Source organism: Schistosoma mansoni, chromosome W (genome assembly GCF_000237925.1).
Source record: "Schistosoma mansoni strain Puerto Rico chromosome W, complete genome".
NCBI lineage: Eukaryota > Metazoa > Platyhelminthes > Trematoda > Strigeidida > Schistosomatidae > Schistosoma > Schistosoma mansoni.
Genome location: NC_031502.1, coordinates 2600014 through 2621503, shown reverse-complemented (window position 1 = coordinate 2621503; position 21490 = coordinate 2600014). Strand labels below are relative to the sequence as shown.

Sequence of the window (21490 nt, the reverse complement as noted above, 5' to 3'; positions counted from 1 at the left end):
CATAGTCACATGGCTTCTTCTAGTGGTTGACTTATCAGAGTATTTAGTTAGCTGAGATTTTCCATTATCGTCATCATCTTGTCAAATTCGCGTGTGAGTGAAAGTGACTCAAGCATGAAGAAAAGAAAATGTTTCTGATATATCGTATCTAACTGGTTACGAACCATTAGGGTAAGAACATTGAAGTTAACAAAAGCCAATGAGATGGATGTACTTAAGAAGAAAGTGCTGGAAACCTTAGGAAATATCTAAGGTGATAAAGTATTATGGCTTTATACCTGGATTAATGGAGTACTATATGCAATAACAGATAATTGTGTTTAGCATGATTTCACTTCTTACCTTAATGGCATATATATTTACGAATAAGAAAGCGGAGATTTATTTGTTGCCGACTAGTGTATACAAGGAGCATTTTAAAGTATGCTTTCTTCCGTATGCAACTGTTTATCTCTTTCTAACTTTCACCCTTCCTCAATAGATAAAATTATTCGAAGTTCAGTGCTTTTAGTAATTCAATAAATGTTTATTGGTTGTTTCATTGTATTTACTCTAATAGGACTTGAGTAGTGCTGCAAGTAAAACACCTAATTACAAACAGTTATACGAAGAAGAAAAAATACTAACAAACGGTTTGCGTGAAGAGGTAAAAGCAGCCCAGAAAGAACTGAAGGAATTAGAAGACGCCTTGGAAAATTCAGTTGGTAGACGAAGACCTAGTGAGGTTGAACAACGGGTGAGTGGAACTATTTGAAGTAAATTTAAAAATTTTCTTTTAGAAGATATGATGCTAAAAATCTATAAGGATTGGCAAGGTGGTCTGATCAAGTTTAGGTATTTTTAGTCACTGTTAAATTGTGACAGCTTTCTGCAAATGAATCGCAAGTTGTGTCGTTATGTAACTAAGTACTTTCTGTCATCACTCAGTTTGACTTGAATAGGATTATCACTAGCTGTTATGTGAGACAGTATTTATAACTTCAAACGATCCTAATTCATTTGTACTGTTTGTATATCCTCACAGAACTCGCATATGCCAAAAGAGACTGATCAGTTTCAGTTCTAAATATCAATGGGAGGATTCAAACAACCAATACAAATGAATTAAACTTAACCTCATTACAGGAGCCAGTAACTAACTTGGCTCGGTACACAAGTGGATAACGAGATGGTATTTGAAGCGAACGGCAATTAGTTCGAGTTTTGGAGTGAACATTAACTTTAGGACGCAGACATATCCAGCAGGCAAGTCCCGAATAGGACGAAACGCACGTCCTGCATCTCACTGATAGTCATTATTCATCTCTGTCTATAACGATCTGTTGTTACGTTTATTATCTTTGGAAGCCTGAAAGTGTAAAAAATGACTGTTCTCTTCTCTGTAATTCCTATATATTCCACAATCAATGTATGCTTTCAAATATGACCATGTATAGATAGGTGGTCATCTTCAGTCTATGTCCATTTTTTAAAAATTATCAGTTATCTACTTGTTCACATGTGATAAAGTTTATCTCTAAGCTAATGATTTCAACCACATTAAATGACCTGTTTCGAGTATTTTGTAAGTTTATCTAACGATTTCCGAATGAGTTCACAGTAAACTTCTGTTTATAAACAATAACAGCATGCATCGTTGATACACTACAGTCTTAATGAAAGTTGAAAAATAGAATACTTCTTCATTTGCATCACTATCCATGTTGTTTAAAAGTTACTTAATGCCTCAGTTTATCATACTGGTAACATAGGAAGTTTACTGAGTCGTTAAGAAGATCTAGTTTTTATCTACTTACAAACAATCTTATATTACTATGGAGCAATCTTTCCAACGAAATCTATGTTCCATTACATTAATTGGAGGTAATCAATAAATTTGAAGTCGGAGAGTGACTACTTATTAATCCACAAGTTATTAGAGAACATAAGGATAACTGTAGTCCGACTAGTTTCTGTTTCAGTGAAGATAGCAAGTCCATCTAAAATTTGTTTCCAATTTAAACAGAAAAATACTTTGTGAATCTTAAGGTGTATTTTTTGTCTTTTTCAGAAATTTAAAGTTTAAATAAACTAAGGTCAGAGATTAGTTTGTTCTACCCCCCCCCAATTTTTTCGTTTCATTTCATTTTTGTGTACTTCATTTACGGGTCATAACTAATTTGTTTATACCTGTAATTAGTTCTGATCTCAAAAAAAGCTAATTATGCTTGTAAAATGTAATTTGAATGTAGTTTTGATTGTGTATAGTCTTTAATTATTTTGTTAGATAAGCATCCTTTCTCATAAATGAACTTAAAACATAATGACGTAGTTGTGAACGCGTCTAATCAAAAATGTTATACATATGAATTATATAAAATTCTACAATACGAATAGTACTGTAGTTTATGCTACTTATGTCGACGGATGTAAGTAGTATGTAACACCAATTGAAAGTAGAATTCATAGCAGCAGAAAATTAAAAAGATCAAATGGAAGAGAACAAGAATGTAAACAGAGAGCAATTTTAACAACAACAGAATTGAAAGAAACATGAGACATGTAAAGGACAACTGAAGATGTTCAGATAATATACTTAATGCATGGTTTTCATCTTTTATGAAAGCGCTCTGTAATTTTGCATTAACCAATAGATTGGTTTTATAAGCAAAGATAGTTAGTGGATAGCAGTGGGATCCAGGACGCACGTTTCGTCCTATTTGGGACTCGTTAGCTGGAGGTACCTGCATCTCAAATTTGACGTTCACTCTGGGACTCGAACCCAGTTTTACTGCTAGCCACTTTACATCTTTGCCTATATTGCTTGTGAATTAAGGCTATATCGAGGCAATAGGCACAGTATGCACATATGCCGATAAGAGACTGATCAAGTGCAGTTCTAAACATCAATGGGAAGATTCAAAGAAACATTACCAAGTGAATAAACTGGCTTTCCTCATCTGTGTCCTCGTTTATCGCAGTACTACTAGGTTATACAGCCCACATCGATGCACCACAAGAATAAACAACCAAATCTAAAGCGGATAAATGGATGAATTGACAATGGATATGTTACGTCCTTGAATCTTTCTACCCACTTTGTGCCGAGTATGACCTGTGTAATGTAGATTAAGACCTTGACCCGGTAGGCTGACTGGCTTAACCTTTGAGGCTAATATGAGTGAGTTCGAAGTGGGGGTAGAGAGACGAAAACTATTCTATCCCTGATTGGCTGGCAAGCACGCGAGAGAGAGAGAGAAGACAAAGACAGCTGGAACGCTAATCACTTTATTCCAACCCCGATCTAGCACTCGAATTCCCAATTCAGATTAGGGTGAAAGGTTACATGAATAAATAGATGAATAGGCTGACCACAACGTACAATAATTAGGAAAATACAATTATGTCCAAAACCGGGGGATTATAGTAGAAAATAGGGTACAAAAGATTACGTCTAAATGACAATAGCTTTACAACAGAAAATGCTATGGCAATGAATTATACATCAAACGAAAGCTTATGATCTGTAGAATAGGCTAGGGGCAAAAGTAAATGTTACAGTTTTACAAGCTTTGAATTAAATGAATTAACGTCCCCAAAAATAGCTTCCGTAATTTGTTAAGGCTTCTTGTTTTGCGGTTCACATCATCTTCCCCCTTGACAAAAAAAATTATGTTATCACTGCCATTGACATAGTGCATGAGGGAAACTGGACGGCGTTGTGGTCATTGTGAGAAAAGGACCCATTGGTTAACTGGAATGAAAAAAAAGAAAAGCGGTTAGACACTAATTACAAACAGTAGCTAAGATATCATCACTGATATCTCCCCTCAGAAGCATATGCTTTTTTCTTCGGGTCCACCTGCAGTATCTCAGGTCTTCTGCGTTTCCGTAGTGATCTCCTAATAGGATGTTGTTCCAGTTGCACAGTTTTCTTAGTTGCTGGACTTCCTATGTCGAAACTGTCTAGGAAGACTTCCCACATTGAGCACATTTTCTCGGTTTTCTGAGGAGTGCCAGAACTTTCCAGATTGTGGTTAGCGTGACGTATCCACTTTTGGCCTTCAACCTCCACCACATACATTACATTCCCTCGTCTCCCAAGTATGCGTCCACTAGTCCATTGTGGAGGTGAGTATCGGAAATCACGGACGTATACTTTTTGATTATCTCGGAAGATTCTACTTTTTGCTCCATAATGGCGATTAAATTGAGATTCCATCTTCTGGTTTCTTCTTCCTACACCATTTTGCTTTGGTTTTATGGCATCGAGAGCAGTTTTAACTTTTCTACCAAACATAATTTCTGCTGGAGACAATTTATTCGGCGCTGAAGGATTTGGAGTCGTTCTGTAGACTAACAGAAAATCATCAAGAATTTCCTTTATCTTCCCTCCCCCCCTTGCCTTCAGTAGCGCTCTTTTGAAGGTATCCACAAACCTTTCTGCTTGACCATTCGATTGTGGATGGTATGGAGGTGAACGAACATGTTTGACCCCAAACCTGTTGCAGAAGTCTGAGAAAATGGAAGAAGTAAACTGAGTGCCATTATCTGACACGAGAATATCTGGAACTCCGAAACGAGAGAATAACTGCCGTAACTCGATAACAGTCTCTTGCGACGTGATTTGCTTCATGGGTAGAATCTCCGGCCACTTTGAGTAGGCGTCAACACAAATGAGGAAATATGTACCCTGAAATGGGCCGGCAAAATCAATGTGTATACGCGACCAAGGTTCCTTCGGGGATGACCAAGAGTGGAGTTCAGCTTTCCGTGGACATTTCGAGGCTGCAGCACATTTTCTGCACGCACGCACTAAATCTTCGATGTGTTCATCAATGTTAGGCCAGTATACATAACTTCGAGCAATAGCTTTCATTCTTCCAGTACCTGGATGAGCTGTGTGCAGTTGTTTTAGAACGAGTGAGCGTAGGTTACTTGGAATTACTACGCGATCAGCGAACATAATACAGTCATTTACGATGGATAAAGATTGACGTCGTTGATAATACTGTTTTAGTTCATGAGATGTTATACGTGGGGGCCAACCACGCCGGATAAATGTAGCTAGTTGCCTTAAGATAGGATCACGGAGAGTGTGATCAGCGATTCGAGCAGCTGTCACTGGAAGAATTCGCGTTGAATTAAGCAACATACTGCTTACATCTTCTTCCACTGATATAGAAGCAATGACAGTATCTTCATTCTCAAGCTTATGATTTCTTATTAAGCGCGATAGTGCATCAGTATGACCAAAGTCAGAGGTAGATTTGTATTTGATAGTGAAATCATAACCCAAAAACATCGTAGCCCATCGTTGGAGGAGATTTGCAGTATAAACTGGTATACCTTTCTTAGATCCAAAGATAGATAATAGGGGTTTATGATCAGTAAATAAGGTAAATTTTCTACCATGCAGCATTTTTTGAAACTTCTTAACTGCAAAAACTAGTGCCAATCCTTCTTTCTCAATTTGACTGTACTTGCGTTCTGCCGAAGTCAACGTTCTGGAGGCATGGGCTATAGCTTTCTCTGTGCCGTCTTGAAACCTGTGGGATATAACAGCGCCGACACCATAATCAGAAGCATCTGCGGCAACAACAATTTCCAGTGAGGGATCAAAATACGTCAGAAGTAGGTCCGATATTAATAGTGACTTTACTTTGTCAAAGCTCTTTTGACACTCAGTGGACCAGTTCCATTTTACATTTTTGGATAATAAATGGTTCATGGGTGCTCGGAGGCGATGCAATTGTGGTAAAAAGTTACTGTAATAACTGATAAGACCAAGGAACGAGCGTAGAGTTGCGACGTTAGATGGTGGAGGCATATTTTGGATAGCTCGTACGTTTTCTGGATCTGAGCGTCGTCCATTTTTGTCGAAAACAAAACCAAGATATTTTACCGAGTCCATGAAAAATTTACACTTCTCTTCTTTTAGATAAAATCCATACTCAGATATTTTGGCCAAAACAGCATCAAGTCGATCAAATAAATCGGACTTACTGGAACCTGTAACGATAACATCATCCAGATAGACAGCGACTCCTGGCAAATTTGCCAACATAGTGTCCATAATTTGTTGAAAAATAGCTGGTGCTGGTTTCACGCCAAAAGGCAAACGTTTATATTGGTAAAGGCCTCTATGAGTGTTAATCGTCAGTAGTGGTTGGGAGACTGGATCAACTGCTTTTTGGAGATATGCGTCAGCAAGGTCAATCTTAGCAAAATACTTCCCTCCATTTAGTTTGATAAATAAATCTTCCTGTATGAGAAGTGGATAAGTGTGATCCTCTAAAGCATCATTTAGACCAGTGGAAAAATCAGCACATATGCGAACAGTCCCATTTGCCTTTCTCACAACTACTATGGGAGCAGCCCACGGTGAGTAATTTACTGGCTGAATGACACCCAGTGCTTCCAACCTGTCAAGTTCCTGGTCAACGACTGACAGAGCAGCATAAGGTACTGGTAGTTTTGGTCTGAAGACAGGTTTTGCATTTTGCTTTAACGACAAGATAACTTTGGTGAACTTACAACAGCCCAATTTGTTTTGGAATATACCTGCATGTTTTTGTCGAAGATGATTTACGTGGGATGTGGTCGACATTTTAAAGGAATAAGATGCATGAGCTTTTGAGATATTACGACAGCATACTTTGTTTCATGAATTTGATGGGGAATCATTTTGTGAACATGTTCCATCGGAGTCATTTGGTTTAACATCATTGTGAGAACACATTAAATTGGAGTTATTCGATTTATTATCATTATGAGAACACATTAAATCAGAAGTATTTGATTTGACATCATGATGAGAACACATTAAATCTGAGGAATTTGATTCAGAAATATTACGAGAACATGTTACATCGGAAGCATTTAGTTCATAGACATCAGGGGAACATAACACAACTGAGGCATTTGATTCAGAAATATCATGAGAATTTTGGATAGACTCAGAGCAAGAATTATGAGAACATACTTCATTTAATAAACTATTTAAGACATCAATCTTCTCAATCCAGTCCAATCCCAATAGATCTAAATCATGCCGATTTGTTAGATAACAAACATCAGTAAATTTATGTCCCTTGAACTGCACGTTGCAGGTGACTTCTCCAGTTAGCTTCACTATGTCGCCTGAAGCATTTCGAGCAACATGCTCTGTTGGTCGGATGCGTGGGCACCCTAGCTTACGCCATGTGTTTTTGGAGATCAGTGTAATGTCGGAAGCAGTGTCCAACTGAAGACGAATAGGTTTTTCATTTACTAATAAGTTCACGTACTTCCGTTTACTTTGAAATCCCACTTTAAAAGTTGCAAATGTGCTTTTGACTTGACTCTGTAGCTGTCGCTTCACATTTATGCCACGATGTTTGGACTGACGTTTATCTGAGGAGCAGTAACCTTCTTTATGACCAATGCGATGACATTGACGGCATTTGTGGTTCTTGAATGGGCATAACTTCACAAAATGCCATGAGCCGCAGATTTATTTTATTTATTTAAACACATATATATTGGTACAAAAGGGCACCAGGTACATATGCGCCACACAAAATAATGAAAGTAGGAAGAGAAGGGATGAAAAGATAAGGCGGACTGAAATGTACAACCAGAAGACTCTTTCAGTTAGGAAAGTTAGAACCATTCTTTATGTAGAAAGTAAAAGAAGGTTGCAGCAGGATCGCCACTGGCTTCTATTCTGAGCCATATCTGATAACGTCTCTAGCCACTGTGTTGCACCATCTCTTGGACCCCAACCAAGGAGTCGTGAAGGACCAACAGAAGCTAGCCCTTTGCAGCTCTCTTCCATGCCACGACACCATGTCATACACTGACCTCCTCTCCGCTTTTTCCAACCAGTCCCAGAGTCGGCAAATAATGCACGACGTGGAAGTCTCTGGGACGACATTCGTAAAACATGTCCAAGCCACCGAAGTCGGTGTTTAAAGATGGTGACACCAATTGAATTATCGTCTCGGCGCCCGAACACACGATGCCGAACCTCTGCATTACTAACATGGTGTTGCCACCGGATGTCAGCAATCCTTCCGAGACAACGATGATCGAACACAGAGAGACGTCTAACATCCTCAACTCGGAGAGGCCAGGTTTCACAAGCATAGAGCAAAACTGCTCTCACCGACGCGTTGTAGATCCGACCTTTTACAGCCAGACTAACATCACGAAGGCGCCAAAGATGGCCCAGATTGGCACAAGCCGCTCTGGCTTTCATTATACGTGCACCAATCTCATCATTCACGCCACCACCAGCACTTATGTAGCTACCTAGATACACGAACTTCTCAACTACTTCGATCTCCTCACCATCCAGGGTGAGTACAGGATTAGAATCCTGCCAGTCTTGTAGGAGTACTTTGCACTTGGAGGGTGCAAAGCACATGCCGTACCTGCGGACACTGATTGCCAACTGATTAAGTGCGGATTGCATGCCTTGGGCATTATCGCACAGTAAGACAATATCATCCGCATACTCAAGGTCGAGAAGTCGTTCTCCAGGCAACAGATCCACACCGCCATTACTTACATCCATCAGAGCTGTTTCCAGGATGTCGTCGATGGCAAAGTTGAAGAGGAATGGTGAGATCGGGCAATCCTGCCTAGCCCCACTGCTCGAATGGAACAAGGGAGAAAGGTGGTTGTATGCCCTCACTCTGCCTGAGGTGTTCGTATACAGGGCCTTTAAGATGTTAATGAACTTCTCAGGCACACCCTTCTTCAATAGACAATCCCAGAGAACAGTCCTGTCCAACGAATTGAAGTCAGCCCTGATGTCAAGAAACACTACGATTGTTGGCCTGCGATAAGTATGACGGTGTTCTAACATTTGGCGGAGGGTGAAGATGTGATCAATGCATCCTCGACCAGAACGAAAACCAGCCTGCTCCTCGCGAGTCAATCGTTCTCGGGTTTTAAACAACCTACGAAGAATGATAGAAGCCAATAGTTTGGACGCAATCGGAAGTAGACTTATCCCCCGATAGTTATTGCAGGAACAACGTGAACCCTTTTTAAAGATAGGGACGACTATTGACTCATTCCATGATGTTGGAACACTTTCTTGCTCCCAAACCTTTCCAAACAACACAGTCAATTCCTTAGTCAGAAAGTCGCCACCATCTTTAAAAAGAGCCGGAGGTAAGTCATCTGGGCCAGGTGATTTGTAACGTTTCAAGAGTTGGAGTTCCTTGCGGACTTCCGCCTCGTTTGGTGGAACAGTCGTCACCGGCCATGGAGGGCAGGACAAGCTGGTTGATGTTGCCGGAGCAGCAGGCCAGTTGAACTGCCCTTCGAAAAATTCCGCCCATCGTCCAAGACGTCGGGAGATGTTAGTGATTGGCATCCCATCATCCTCGTAGATTGTTTCACTCACACCAGACTCCTTGCTGCCAGTGGCTCGGATGAGTTGGAAGAGCTTCCGGCAGTTACCAGATGCAGCTGCTGCTTCCATCTCATTAGCACTCTCCGACCACCAGGCTTCCCGGTCCTTACGCAAGCTTTGCCCGATTTCATTACGTAACAGCCTTCGTTTGTGGTCAAACTCACGGTCACCCGGAGTAGACCGACGGGCTTCCATCAGCTGTAAGGAGCCAGAAGAGACCCAGTGCTTGTAAGCGGGACGTTTCGCGAAGCCGCAAGCGGCTTTACTCGCCATTTTCATGGCGTCGTGAAGATGTAACCAATGCTCATCTATACTTTTCGGTGGGGTGGTAGCTAGCCTAGAGGCTAGCTCCGCTCGATACTTACTTGCAACAGAAGTTGCAGCCAGTTTACTAATATCAATCCGTTGGTGGTGGTCAATCCTTCGGCCACTGAAAAGTAAGGTGAGATTGGCGCAGACCAGGGCATGATCAGACTCCAGATAGGTACTCCAAAAGGAGCGGCAGTCTTGTACACAACCACGCCAGCGGTAGCTGATCGCGATGTGATCAATCTGAGTCCAGGCTTGGGATGCAGAGGGAGGACGCCAGGTAGCACACCGGCGATGACTGTGCCGGAAGTTAGTGCTGGCCAGAAACAGGTTGTGGTCTGTGCACAGTTGCAGCAAACGGTCCCCGTTATCTGTCCTGCGACCAACAAGTCCCCATCGGCCACCTAAACGACTCTCTTCTGTGCCTAGACGCCCGACCTGTGCATTCAAGTCTCCGGCTAGTACTACAATATCTGTCGAACGCGCTTTCTGGAGAAGAACTGTTAACTGATGGTAAAACTCATCCTTGATTGCATCCGGGCTGCAATCTGTCGGGGCATAGGCGGAGATGACGAAAAGACACCGTTTCTCACGCCGATTTCTTCTCACTTTGATGGAACTTTCTAATCTAACAGCACATAACCGACTGTTAATGGGGATCCAATCGATTAGTGCTGCCTCAGCCCTAGCGCTTAGTGAGACACCAACGCCAGCAAGACCAGACGAAGATGCCACAGGGTCCCCGGATAAGCGCACGTGGAACAAGCTTTTCGAGGCGACAGATGGAGAGCGGATTTGTAGTACTTTACTAGAGTCTTGAATACGGGTCTCGGATAGACAACAAACATCAACATTAAGACCTTCCAAAGACATAGCCAGCCCTATCTGTTGTCCGATCTGCATTAGTGTGCGAACGTTGAAGGAAGCCAGCTTGAACGGCGTACGTGGTTTCAGAAAGACTGCCTCAGTATTCATTATCGGTGGAAGCATTCACTTTCAACCAGACAGTGACTGGAGATCGTTTAGATAGGACAGATTTTCCACCAAGAGCGAGCTGCTGCATAAGTTGAAGAGTAAGGTTACACAAATTGGGGATAAAAGGGGGTGAATTAGCGATATGGTAAGTAATAATAATAATAATAATAATGTAAATTGTCTTGCTTATAATATGAGCAGGAATAGAATCGTCAGTAGAGTTCATCATTTCATTCATTTGTGTGTGGGCTGTGATACTGCCCGGGTGCCCAAACCGAAGCAGGTGGTTTTCTTAGGGGACCACACCCCGAGCCTTTGACCTAAAGGTCTGATCCACAAGGCAGTGGAGCATTGTGAGGAGATGCAGTCCCATGGTAGCCGTTGACCAATGACAGGTTCTTCCGCCATTCGTTCCATCAGGATACTGGAGCCCATGTGCACCATTGGTTTGGAATCAGGGTTTTCCAACTCCCCTAGGTGGACCCTCCGTGTCCACCAATCCGGTTATAGCGCCGGACATTCGCTTTTCGTCCTCTCACTTTCGTAAACAACAGTAATGCCACGAGAAGGCAGTGAGTAGGACTTCCCTGGCAGAGCCGCAGAACCAGCATGGTGATGGTGGTTTACTAGAAGGCTGCTGTGTGTTCGCCGTCTTTTGTTTGGAAGGTCTGGAAAATCTGCATGCATTTATTGAAGCAAGATTGGAAGTCTTTGCATTTTGCTGTACCATCGTGGTATCATGTTTAAGATTTAACAACCGTTGACACTCGGTTGTGACCATTTGCAGGGTCATGTTAGGCTCCTGCTCAATGCGCGATAGAATTCTGGTACGTATATCCATATCTTCCGGATTCTTTAATCCACAGATAAAAATCAGACATTTAAATTGATCTGCTGTAATTTCATTTATTCCAAAACGTTCGCATTCTTTATTTACATGTCCAGCGTATGTGAGATAATCATCAGATAAGGATTTAGATATTTGAAAACACTGATAACGGATGCTGAATAATGAGGATTGTTCACCAAAAATTTTAGATAAAGTTTGAACTGTCTCATTGAATGATAAATCTCGTGGATTTTGTGGCAAAATGAAGTTCACATATTTGTTGTATTCAAGTGTTCCGAGTCTTCTCAAGAGTAAGCGAACTTTGACTGCATCATCAAGGTTTGAGCATTCAACACGAAATGTGTCTTCAAAACGACGAAACCAGGAATCGAAAATAATACCAGAATCGGGATCATAATTGAATTCACAAATAGAATTTGTGATACTGTCATATTTATCTGACTGAGAATTTGATGATGAATGAAATGAGAGCTTCTGCATCAATGCATCTAAAAGCTTTATTTGGTTTGCATCATTCCGAGCTTGCTGGATTTGTAGAATAGTTTTAAGGTCGTCCAAAGAAACAGACATTTTGATTTGGATCAATCAATATTAAAAAGAAATCCCCGTCGCCAATTTTGTTACGTCCTTGAATCTTTCTACCCACTTTGTGCCGAGTATGACCTGTGTAATGTAGATTAAGACCTTGACCCGGTAGGCTGACTGGCTTAACCTTTGAGGCTAATATGAGTGAGTTCGAAGTGGGGGTAGAGAGACGAAAACTATTCTATCCCTGATTGGCTGGCAAGCACGCGAGAGAGAGAGAGAAGACAAAGACAGCTGGAACGCTAATCACTTTATTCCAACCCCGATCTAGCACTCGAATTCCCAATTCAGATTAGGGTGAAAGGTTACATGAATAAATAGATGAATAGGCTGACCACAACGTACAATAATTAGGAAAATACAATTATGTCCAAAACCGGGGGATTATAGTAGAAAATAGGGTACAAAAGATTACGTCTAAATGACAATAGCTTTACAACAGAAAATGCTATGGCAATGAATTATACATCAAACGAAAGCTTATGATCTGTAGAATAGGCTAGGGGCAAAAGTAAATGTTACAGTTTTACAAGCTTTGAATTAAATGAATTAACGTCCCCAAAAATAGCTTCCGTAATTTGTTAAGGCTTCTTGTTTTGCGGTTCACATCAGGATATAAATTAGTAACTTTTTAAAGAAGAAAATACGTGTTCCTGTCAAACATACCATCCTTACCGGTTAGATCATTACTATCAGTTCAAAGAATAGTCAAATTAAGGGAAAATAAATAAGACAGCCGTCATGTAATGATAGTTAAAATATTTTATTTTATAACCGTAGATGATAATAGAAATATGATAAAATGTAGACAATTTTTCGTTTTATCTTGAATATATTCTGATAATAATTTCAGTAGTATAACATAATCAAACATAAAGTATAGATTTAATTTGACAGTTGATGTATAGTTGAGATTCAATTGTCAGTTCCTTAGTCAAAAACAGTTTAACTCATGATTTCTGTATATGTTTATGCAATGGGTTGAAACAACCTACCTAGAGAATTTTTAAATTTTAATGTATTTCAGTTTTTATCCCACTTTTAATCAGTAATGCTATTGGGTTGATATTTACTTTATAATATTAGTCCATGTGAGGTTGGTGAATCCTCATTCGGCAAATCTGATTGGCTTGTCCTGATTTGAATCCACTTTCCGAGGCTCACGAAACCAACGCGTCCGAGCGCTTTCGTCTTGGCACACGGGCGTCGCACCAGGGTCAAGTATAGTCTATATTCATACCGGTAACACAAAACTTTTCACCTATACATCCCTTGGCATACAAATAGTTGCACTTACCTTGTGGGCAAATATACATTGCATGCAAACCGGTAACACACAAAATTATGCATTCCATAGCATACAGACAGTTATATTGATCCACCTAGTAGGTAGATGGTCACCATTCCGTTTAAAAGTATTTGTTACGACTAATTGTCTTTTAAGAATTACATGCGCACCACTGGTGCAAAGACTTCCGTCTATGCACTTCATGACATACACATAAGCATAAGCCCTATCAGGGAGGGTTGATGGTCACCTCTTTCTAGTATTTACTACCATATCCTTTTTACAAACCTACATACATAAACAACACGAACCTAGACTCACGCAACCCATATACATAAGCATACACAGCGGTGAACCCATCACAATTTTTGAAGCCTCGAAGTGTGAACTCTAAGTAATTCACGTAAGAGTAGTGAAATAGCTCCAATCACCACTGACCACCCAAATTAACTAGTAAGTTCGTCCTGCCTACCAAGCAAAACCACGTGGAGGCTTTGGGTCAGATTTCGCTGTCTACGAATTTTAGCACTCCGTGTGTAGAAAATTATAGAATATTCAAACGTATAAAATTACTTTTCAATTCTTTTCCTAATAGTTTCATTAACATAAAATATTGAATAAAGCCAGTAATAACAACAATAGTGATTGCAATAATCATAGTTAAAACTTATGAGTGAGACTATAACTTATGGACGACGTTTGAGCGACGCTAACTTGACTTTGAGAACATCCACCTACTGAATAGGACCAAACGAGGGTTGTAAACCAGTGTGTAGAATTAGAATTATGATTTACAGTTGATGGTTAGGGTTAAGAATTACATTTAACGTTTTTGTCATGAATCGACATCAGCTATAATTTCGTCGAGTTATATTCTATGTGTAAACTAATAGCATGACTAGTTCTTATTTTTTTGAGTGAGAGATTAGACTTTAAAATTAGTTATTTTTCATTTTGATTATCAGTGAAAGTATAATGATACATTCGTTTGTTTAATTTCATATGAATTTTTCAAGAAAATGGAAAGAAGAATTTCAGAATGTGAACAAGAACTTAAAGTAAGTCAAATAAAATTGTCATATAATTGAATAGACATAAGTAATCTATTATCATTTCAAATGGTTGAAATTAGACATAAACGCCGTTGGATGGCTACTCGATGGTTTACAGATTAAGAGTTCTCATGAGACGCCAATGGTCCTGGGTTTGAAACCCACGCACGGGATCGTGGATGTGCATTGATGAGGACGAAACGATTGTTCAATACTTCCAAGTTTTCAATGGTGGTCTAACATTAATCGGTTTATGACCTCAATCGAAATCTAACAATCCATACAACCCCATCCTGATACTTAACTATTTATCAATCTTTTTTTGGTATATTTTAGTTAATTGATAAATTACGTGCTGAATCTGAAAAATTACATGCTGAACATCGAGCACTTATCCGAGTGGTATCACGTTTAAACAGAGAACAGTAAATAAAACAAGTTTTTTTCTAAAAAAATAAAATAAACAACAATTTACCATTTTTTTTCTTTATCAATATTTAACTAACATGAATAGTGAAACAAAACTCTGTTCTTTACTTATTTAAACATGATAGTTATATTTATACATAAAGATTCTTTTTAATTTCATAATAATGTTAATTCATTTGAATGTATGAATAAATAAAATTGAAATATTTATCGAATGAAATTTTCTATCAAAATCCCATTTATGTCATCATCATCATCATCATCATCATCATCATCATCATCATCATCATCATCATCATCATCATCATAAGATGAGCAATGGCATATTTATGAGGGAAAAGACACTTGTGGCGGGTTTTTACGTAGTCTTCCGTGAACATACAGGTAAATTTAACAATAACCTGACAAAAAGCTCCTTATATCAGTTATGTTTACCAACTTTAGGGTAGCTTTTGATGAGGCCTAATACCGAAGGTTTCCTACCACACTAATGTCCTTCGGCACCCGAAATTCTGTGCGCTTATATTTTATTTTAACTGCATTTTAAACGTCAGCAAACAGCAATGTACAGCGACGCCCTACCACTACCGACATCAAGAACTGATGAAGTTGTCCATAGGAGTGTTTCAGGTCTTCTTTTGTTCCATACGTCAACAAATGGTCCAGGTAAAATCACACAACTTTACAGACCATATTTTAAAGCTGGTGAACTCATAATAATAATATGTTTTGTACTTGAATTTCTTAGCGTGGATGCATCTCAGTTTCCAAATAAACCTGATAATGTATTTATCTGCAGGGAAATATTACAATTAATATTTAAGTGCAGCAAGTATGGAATTATAAATCTTGAAAACAATAGCTCTAAACCAAGTTAATGTAGAGCCTAGTCATTCAGATCGACCCGCACTCTAGGAATTATTTACTCAGTAAGCTCGAATCTCGTGGGACTGCCATTTTTCATTTCTAAGTGAGGACGACATCAAATAAACAATTAAATGTAAACAATGCTTTTCAGAACATTGATGTAGCCGTTCACCAATGATCAACTTTATAGGATGTGGTCTCTTGTTCACAATCAAATCACTCAATAATGACACTCGGCCCTGCTTACAGATTGAGGAAAAACTCGTAAACGTGGTGTGATCATAATTAAAGAATCGTAGTTTAAATGATTTATACGACGTATGTTTAGTATAGCTACATGGTTTCAATAATAATCGTCACAATCGATCAAGCAACGAGAAGTTGGAGGTGTTGTAGCTACATTTGCACTTGTCAACTGGCGTCCAACTGATTTCAAGATGCCATACAAAACACCTGTACAAATACAATTATGTTTATGTTACCAATGTTTACGTTCAAATGGTTGAGGACGGAATAGAAGAAGCTTTCGCTTAACGGGCTTCCGTGTCTAGTAGCAGTGGATCACCAATACCTCCAGGCAAATCCTAGGTATATGAACGATAATAGAGGAAAAAAAGAATTTGGTAAATCATATGTTATCCTTAGTCCTTAAGAATAAGTCAAGTTTCCTCTTAAAGGACTCCTGGGAGGTCGCTTGGACTAGCTCAGTCGGCAGCGAATTCCAGCACTTGATAACTCTAACGGAGTAGAAGTTGTGTCTGCAGTCTGTTCTGCTATGTAGGGTCTCTAATTTCTGGGTGTTATCTCTTAGGTTAGTGTTGTGACTAAGCTTGAGAAGATGTTTAAGGGGATGACCAGAAGTATTAAGAATACTGCAAGTCATGAGAAGGTCACCTCTAAGACGCCTGTACTCTAATGGGTAAAGGTTAAGTCATTGGAGGCGCTCTTCGTAAGGTTTGAATTTGACTCTGGATTGCAAATCATGTGGACTATCTGTTTTTATTGATGAATCCAATGGGTTCTCTGTTATTGCCTACAACGGCAAACCTTCAATTCTATCTCGTAATATTGATTCACGTACTTGTAGATTTCATTAGGTTACCAATTTGTAATAGATTTTTCTACTCATTTGAATGCGTATTGAGAACTATTTTCCAACAGTGATATAGGATTATATGTAACACGTAAGCGGGCTCTATGGTCTGTTGCTGATAATTGTCTTTTTCGTGTTCTGTTAAAAGCATAGGACAAGCTTGGAAACTGCACTTTCTTGTATCAGACGAAGAAAGTCAAATACGAGAATTACTCAGGAAATATCCAGAATATGAAAGACATGTCCCGTACGAGAAACTGGAATTTTTCCACAGATGACTCATTGGAAAACTCTGTTGGTGGTGTCGCTTGATGCGTAAACTCTGCTTTGATTTATGTTTCCTTATTGTAACTGTTTTCGTAAGTTCTGATAGACTTAAATCCCACGTATACCTAAGAATCTATACACGTAAGGAAAGATTTAAAACCTCTACTATATATTATCTTGCAAATGAACCATGTTAGAAACAGGTTGTTAGGGCTGAACTAGTCAGAACTTGTATCGTTAAAAATGTTTGGAACCAGAAGTTGTAAATGTTCTGATATTAATTTAAAAAGTACATTTAACTATAGGTAGTTTAGTTACTTCATTTATGTATACATATATACAGTTGTCAGATTTTCTTTTTTACTTTAATAAAAACCTAATACGTTAAACATATAGTGTAGATGGCATCGAGTCACACTTGAGTATGATCGCTACTACAGGAAGATTACGTGCCAAGTATCGAGTTCCGTCCCTCCGTAAGCCTAAGATCAGGAGACTGTTGACGGTTGTAATAAAATGTATTTGTTGGCGATTTCGTGGTATCGAAAGTATACCGGGACGTGCCAGACTTTACAAGCTGAACTACCGAGCGTAAGGGAGTTCGTGCAAGGTCACAGGCAACGGAAGAAAGTGTGTGTTTAATACACTTGAACAAACAAGTACAGTAAAACAATCACCAGTACAGGTGGTTGTAATAATAATTAATTCCATTATACTAATTGCGTTCTCATCACAAAAGTTGGTCACTACAACAGCATTAAATAAAACCGTAGACAGTGATAATATACACTGCCAACCGTTAAACACTAAAAATTAGTACATTGAAACCGTTTCACAGTATTTTATAGTCTTCTTTGGAACATTCTCTCATAACCTGTACTCGATAGTAATACTACCACCGGGTATTGATATTTTTGAGTCATATGTTTCTTAAAACTGGCAGTTTCATGAGGCAAATCACTTGTGCGTCCACTCTTGCCGAAAAATAAACTCAAGACAACGCGTTCTGGAAGAAGAGTAAGATTTCCAGAACATCTAAATGACTATTGCACGTAGGACACAGACTTAATCTCGAATTCCCTTTCCAGTATTTATTATAAAAAATAATTTTTATTAATATGCCCATTATTTTTCCCCTCATCTTGTGTCCTTACGCAAGTACGAGTGTATTTTCGACATGCACTCACACGTTCTATTTTTTCTCTTTTCCAGGACGGCTGGAAAAGAACGACGAAGTTTCACAAGAAACCGAAATTTTCATTGTACTTCATTTCTTTATTGCTATGCTGTACATTTTGGTCCCTTAGTGTAAGGAAAGACGACCAGACGCTGCTAAACATAGCAAGCTATCAGAAGAGTGTTTACAAACGACAAACTCGTTGAGTTTAAACTTCTGGCTGGTCAAGTCTTATAGGCATCACTACCTCACTAGGGGGGGGGGATTGATCTGTAGCTGTAAATAAATCCCCAAAATCAATAGCTCATTAAGTGTTTGACATTGGATGCTGACCACGTTGTTTAAGTGGACTTGTTTAACTGAAGGCTTTCGGTCATGCATCCGTATCAGATCACATTTCGACTCAGCGTGGGACACAGCTCCTACGTTCACTAGCCAGCTAAGAACAAACGCTTCTCGATATTTTGATAACGTATCAAATATATCTTTCCTACCTCTTCTCGTCTGACTTCTGATTTCCATTGGTCGGGAAAAAGCTTCGAATATAGAAGGTGCTACTGGTAGCAGGTTGCAAAATCTGAATATCAGTCGTATCTTCATCTTCATCCAAAGTCTGAGTTTCCGAACTTCTCATAACTAATAAGGTATGGAAACTTGAACCAATGTGTACACGTGCCAGGTCCTACGTCGCTTCTGACTGTCTTACTAACTGACTGATCAGAGAGGATCTTCTGTTAGTCCGAAATTCGCTTCGTCTCTTCGATTGTGTTACAGTTAATTGCTTCATTTCTTTCAAAGGACCTCACTGAAACATTCATAGTTAAACTCAATCTTTAGAGCACTGCGGATTGACAGGATGACATAAATAGTTCCGAATTCTGTCTCTAAAACCAAAGATTGATAACCACCCGATTAATCATCTCTGATGTCATCTCAAGAAGGATCAAAAACCACGACCATATAAACAGGGAGAAGTTACCTACGGCCGTGAGTTAAATCGTGACGTGGTACTAGTACCAGACTGAATGTACTCAGCTAGCAGCGATACAACCTAGATTAAGATTTTCAGAATCAATTTGGGATACTTGGAGCCAGTTAATTTAAGGAAAAATATTTACTGCTGCCAAACTATTGAACTTACTGTCTTGGGTGTGTATCGAACTCATTTTGCACCTAGGTTGACAAAGATTTCAAACTTTCTTCTGATATACAGATATAAATCGAAAGAAGGTCGAGGGTTTATAATAACTCGCAAGAAGAATTTCACATTTTGTTCACAGTAAATACATTGGATTTTGTACGGAAGCGCACATTACTGGTTCTGCGTTACTCATGTCTGAAGAGATAGTCACTGGTAGTGTGCATAGTATTTGCTCTTTGATCGATGAATATACTGCTTGCCGAGATGTGAAGAATGTAGAAAAACAATTCACTTTGTTATACCAGTGCATACAAGACAGCGACCTACCTTATGTGGTCCAGTGGGTGTGTAACTGGCTAGGAAAACTTTGTTTGTTAGATGACAGTAGTGTACTTCTTGTATTTGAACAGGGACTACTTGAAATATCCACTTCGTTCGACTGTGATCAGTGCGTTCTTCTCCTTCAGGGTTGCCTTAGTACCTATAGTAACGTGGGATATTTTACTCGAATTCTTAAAGCCATATCTGTTTGTGCTATTAAAATCGAATTAAAATACTTTGGTCGGATCAAGGGGGTCTTTAATTTTTGTGAGGATTCAGTAAAAAACTTTGCTGGCAATGATTTATCCTGTGCGCTATATGCATCTGCTGACTTATTTAGAAATTTATTTTCGCCAACTTCAGTTAGGCTGTTAAATCCTGCTGATAAGTGTTTTTTACGACGTCATAATCTGTACATGATTTCTATGTTACTGTACACTGATTCTAAAGACAAAGATGAGCTCCCTATGCTTTTTATGAAAAATCTTTCGAATGTATGTGAAGGATTGTACACGTTTTATTTATCATGTCGTAGACTACTTCTCACATCACCAGATACAGTTTTGTACGGAAAAACAGCTGCTTCCGTTATAGTACCAAGCTGGATCCAGCTACTCCACTACTTTTTTACTAGTCATACACATGAACTGTACAAGTTTTGGCCATTAGTTTTTACTCATGAATACTGGATCGATTTAATCTGTCCTTTTGTACATTTCTTGCTGGATGTATCCAGGAGTAATTCGCGGTTTAAAAGCTGCAAAGCTGATTTGATCGACTTCAGCGAACAAAAATTTCACCCTGACAGATATTTCAGGTTAAGACAATTTACCATGCATTTTATTGGAAGCCTTTTTAGAAAAAACCGTTGTTCTCTTCAACGTGCTTGGTGGGATTCTCACCGGTTTAAGTTGTTAGAGTATCTAGAAGTTCTTGCTACCGAACCAGTATCTAACGAAACTCTCCCAAATCATATAACCCAAGCAATCAGTTATATTGAGCAGATAGTCTCGTCGTCAACCTACCTCGCTCGATTCCACATCTACGCTAAATTTCTGGAACCCACTCAAGGTAATGTACATCATGGTTGGCGTGGCCACGTGATCACTCTATTCAAAAATCATTTACACAACCTTGTGCAAAGCATTATTGATTCTAAAGTTCAGTCTGAAGTAACTGACCCAGAAAACAGTGCTAATTCGTGTTACTCAGAAGACGTCAAGCGTATATTTAAATACGTATTCAGGTATCCATTGCCATTCAGTTCGCAAGAAGATTTGATTGATGAAAGCAGCTGGTTATTATCTGCCTTGAACTTAGCTTTGTATGTGTTTATGAAGTCCAAATCATATCCTTCACCATTAATATCCTATATTGTGAAGCTTATGACCAATGATTCTGATGGGAAAATAAGCTACTTTAGCGAATTCCTGTGTAATTTAAAGTCATGTTTGGATCAACATATTGCTCAGTATCAAGCACGTATTTCTGCACTCCAAACGACCTTGTGCAATACAGGTGACACCAAAGAAACAAATCGTTTAACATCAGAACTTGGCGTTCAAGAAAGTGTCATGCTTCGTTTGCGTCTTTTAGAAATGACTTTCCATCAAACTCAGACGTTATATCTACAATCCGAATCTACCAGTTACATGTAAATGAAGGTGACTTGTTTTTGTATTGCTCGTTTTGTAAATAAAACTTTATTTCCATACTCCTTGTTATAATCTCAATTGTTTTATTGGTTT

At 39.1% G+C, this 21490-nt stretch overlaps 2 protein-coding genes across 2 annotated transcripts in view; both read left to right on the top strand.

The window, feature by feature from the left end:
* The window catches only part of Smp_038440 (putative heart-specific myosin light chain phosphatase small subunit), a gene marked incomplete at its 5' end in the record, with an annotated part of 35431 nt that extends 20342 nt beyond the window's left edge, over positions 1 to 15089 (top strand). The window contains 3 exons of the mRNA XM_018799923.1: positions 560 to 736; positions 14412 to 14453; positions 14784 to 15089. Coding sequence (XP_018653788.1) covers positions 560 to 736; positions 14412 to 14453; positions 14784 to 14876 — 312 coding nt within the window. The 3' untranslated portion in view covers positions 14877 to 15089. The remainder of the gene's footprint in view (positions 1 to 559; positions 737 to 14411; positions 14454 to 14783) is intronic.
* A 4523-nt stretch (positions 15090 to 19612) lies between these two features.
* Smp_038430 (hypothetical protein) lies at positions 19613 to 21400 on the top strand (the record flags this gene model as incomplete). The annotated part of the gene is made up of 1 exon (XM_018799922.1): positions 19613 to 21400. The coding sequence occupies one exon, from the start codon at positions 19613 to 19615 to the stop codon at positions 21398 to 21400; it is 1788 nt and encodes a 595-aa protein (XP_018653787.1).
* Between the last annotated feature and the right edge of the window lie 90 nt (positions 21401 to 21490).